Here is a 2,546-nt window from a genome sequence, read left to right as displayed (position 1 = left end):
ATAACTAATACTAAAATTAAATCATAGCATGATATTTAATAGTATATCCAAACGACTACCAGTCCTGATACCTAATAATATAATTCGTTTTCGTTTGTACCAATGAACACAAATTCTGTCGGTGGTGAAGTGCCATTTGATTTTGCCCGTAAAATTAGAACTTGTCTATCCTAAAGGATAATAAATTTATATTTAGTTAAATGAAACGCGTGATGCAATTTTAGCTTTGCGGGTAATAATAGAGAAGAAGATATAATAGGGAAAGATGCGTCCATAAGATTCTTAAGTCTAGAAAAAGCTTTTGACGGTCTTAAATGCGAAAATATGCTAAATATGGTTTAAAATATAGGGATGAGATACAGGGGTAGAAGAGTAAAATATAATATGAGAATTAGTGGTGGTTGTGATTGAAAGCTGAGGTAGTATATAACAACGTCAAAATTTCTTAGTAAACATTTTTTTTCTAAAAATAAGTACACTATAACTTTAATTACAGCCGATCTGTTGTAAAATTATGTTTTTTTCTTGGGATCATCTAATTCTTACATCTACATGTATAAAAATGCCCCAAAAGTGAAAAAATACTCCATTCAGGCACATAATTTTTAGACATCTACATATACACTGAAAAACAATTTAGTGGTAACTAGAAAATTACAGTGATTATGATGATAACTTCGTTTGTAATGGCTGTTACAAGATATCGGATGTATTACGCATGTCGGCAATGGTTCTTTTTGATGCACATAGAAAGAACTAAATTATAGTGTACTTACTTTTGGAAACAAATTCCTTTACTGAGAAATTTTGACGTGGATGTGGTATCTTTTGGCTTTCACTCACCACAGCTAATTTTCCTATAAGGAGTCGAGTACTAAGAAGATTGATTCGGGATGGGATAGACTGGAAGTGCGTGTAAAACTGTGGTATATCTACTCAACAGGTTATCGAGTTCAGCTTCTTTCAATCTAATTACTAATTTTAGGATACTTTGAGTTACACAGTAAAGTAATTTTAACGAACTAAAAGTTACCTTTAAATTTGGTGGAAGTTTTAACTTTAAATACTCTTGAGTTCTCCGAGAGATCGAGATCGGGTCCATTGCTTTGATAATTCAACAATGTTCTAAGACAATGTATTACAGATACGTGCGCATTTTCGGTTCATACATATCAGTTCGGATGTGGCTTTTTAATTGTCCTTTTTGGGTAATAAATAGATAGAGGAATGAAAAAGAGCAATGAATATTTCGGAATCGAATATCAAAATTATTTGACTGTATATGCAAACTGCATTCTGTAATTCCTGAGATTTCAACAAATGACTCTAACATTTTGCTACTCAATAGTTTATTTATTCGTCTGTCCATCTGCCATACCGTCATGAATATACGTATAAAATGATAATAAAAACATATATACAGTTTGTAATTAGGTAGGCATTTTATTTGCGCGAGTTATTAAAAGTATAATGGTTTTCTGTTTTGGGATTTCCCGAGAGTACGATGAGTAGGCTAGGTTAACTTTCGGGTATATATTATCATGGGTAGGGAACCCACCGAACGCCAAGAGGGTTGCCTAGATTTCGCCTCGTAACTAAAACTCGAACTGTCCCCTTCTAACATCGTTGCAACTGTTTGTAAGGGTTGGATTTATTCTAGAAAGATTCCAAAATGTAAAATCTAGGGACTTCTTATTTATTTGTGAGATCTAGGCAACCCACCATAGAACTCTTGCCGTATGGTGTATCCAGGAGCATCGAGGATGTTTTGACAGTAGGTATAACAAGGAGGAATTAGAGACAAGCGATATTGATAGAAGAGTATGAACGGTGGGCAAGGCGGAAAGGAAATAGTTTATTTATGTGGTATCATGCATATATCATTTTTCATTTTAAGATTCTGTTTTCAAATATTAAGCTTTGATTCAATTTTCATGGTGGTTGTCGGCATACCTTTTTCTCTCCCCAATTTTCTCCTAATTTATAAACAAAGACAATCATGTCTGTTTGTGCAACTGCAAGTTTTTGAGAGTCGGGACTAAATGCGATGCTTCTAATTAAATAAGATCGCTTTCCTGCTTCGCTATCTGCAGGTTTCGTAGAAAATCTGTCACGCTTTTCTCCATTTTCGTCAAACAACAATATTTGTCTGTCGGCTGTGGCCACGGCGAACTTTAAATTGTTCGGAGACCATGCCAACCCTAGAATTTTAGCTTCACAATTCTGTAAAAATGTGTATTATTAGCAGAAAACATGTAAATATAGGTTAAAAAATTAAAAAGAAGACTTACCCGTAATTACCACAAAAAAACTTTTTGAGGGGACACGTGTTTCGCCCGCTTCATACATAGCCATTACTACTACTTTACTTTTGGGTGTTTCATTCCCACCAGCATTACTGGCGGGCAGTCCCTCCAGACTATGCCGGAAGGTAGGGCGGAAGGCCCTCTTCAGCCTGCTTTCAGGAATCGTGGGAATGGGTGGGTAGTGGTTCGGGTGAGAAAGATGAGACGGACGAAATGAAGACAGAAGAGAATGAAAGATTA

At 35.3% G+C, this 2,546-nt stretch overlaps 1 protein-coding gene across 1 annotated transcript in view; it reads right to left on the bottom strand.

Moving 5' to 3' along the window:
• LOC108734074 (intraflagellar transport protein 172 homolog) overlaps positions 1–2,546 on the bottom strand; it is a 31,024-nt gene that overhangs the window by 27,273 nt on the left and 1,205 nt on the right. Inside the window, exon 2 of the mRNA XM_025981050.1 lies at positions 1,954–2,223. Coding sequence (XP_025836835.1) covers positions 1,954–2,223 — 270 coding nt within the window. The remainder of the gene's footprint in view (positions 1–1,953; positions 2,224–2,546) is intronic.

Source organism: Agrilus planipennis, unplaced genomic scaffold (genome assembly GCF_000699045.2).
Source record: "Agrilus planipennis isolate EAB-ADULT unplaced genomic scaffold, Apla_2.0 scaffold10, whole genome shotgun sequence".
NCBI lineage: Eukaryota > Metazoa > Arthropoda > Insecta > Coleoptera > Buprestidae > Agrilus > Agrilus planipennis.
This window is presented reverse-complemented; position numbering and strand designations above follow the sequence as displayed.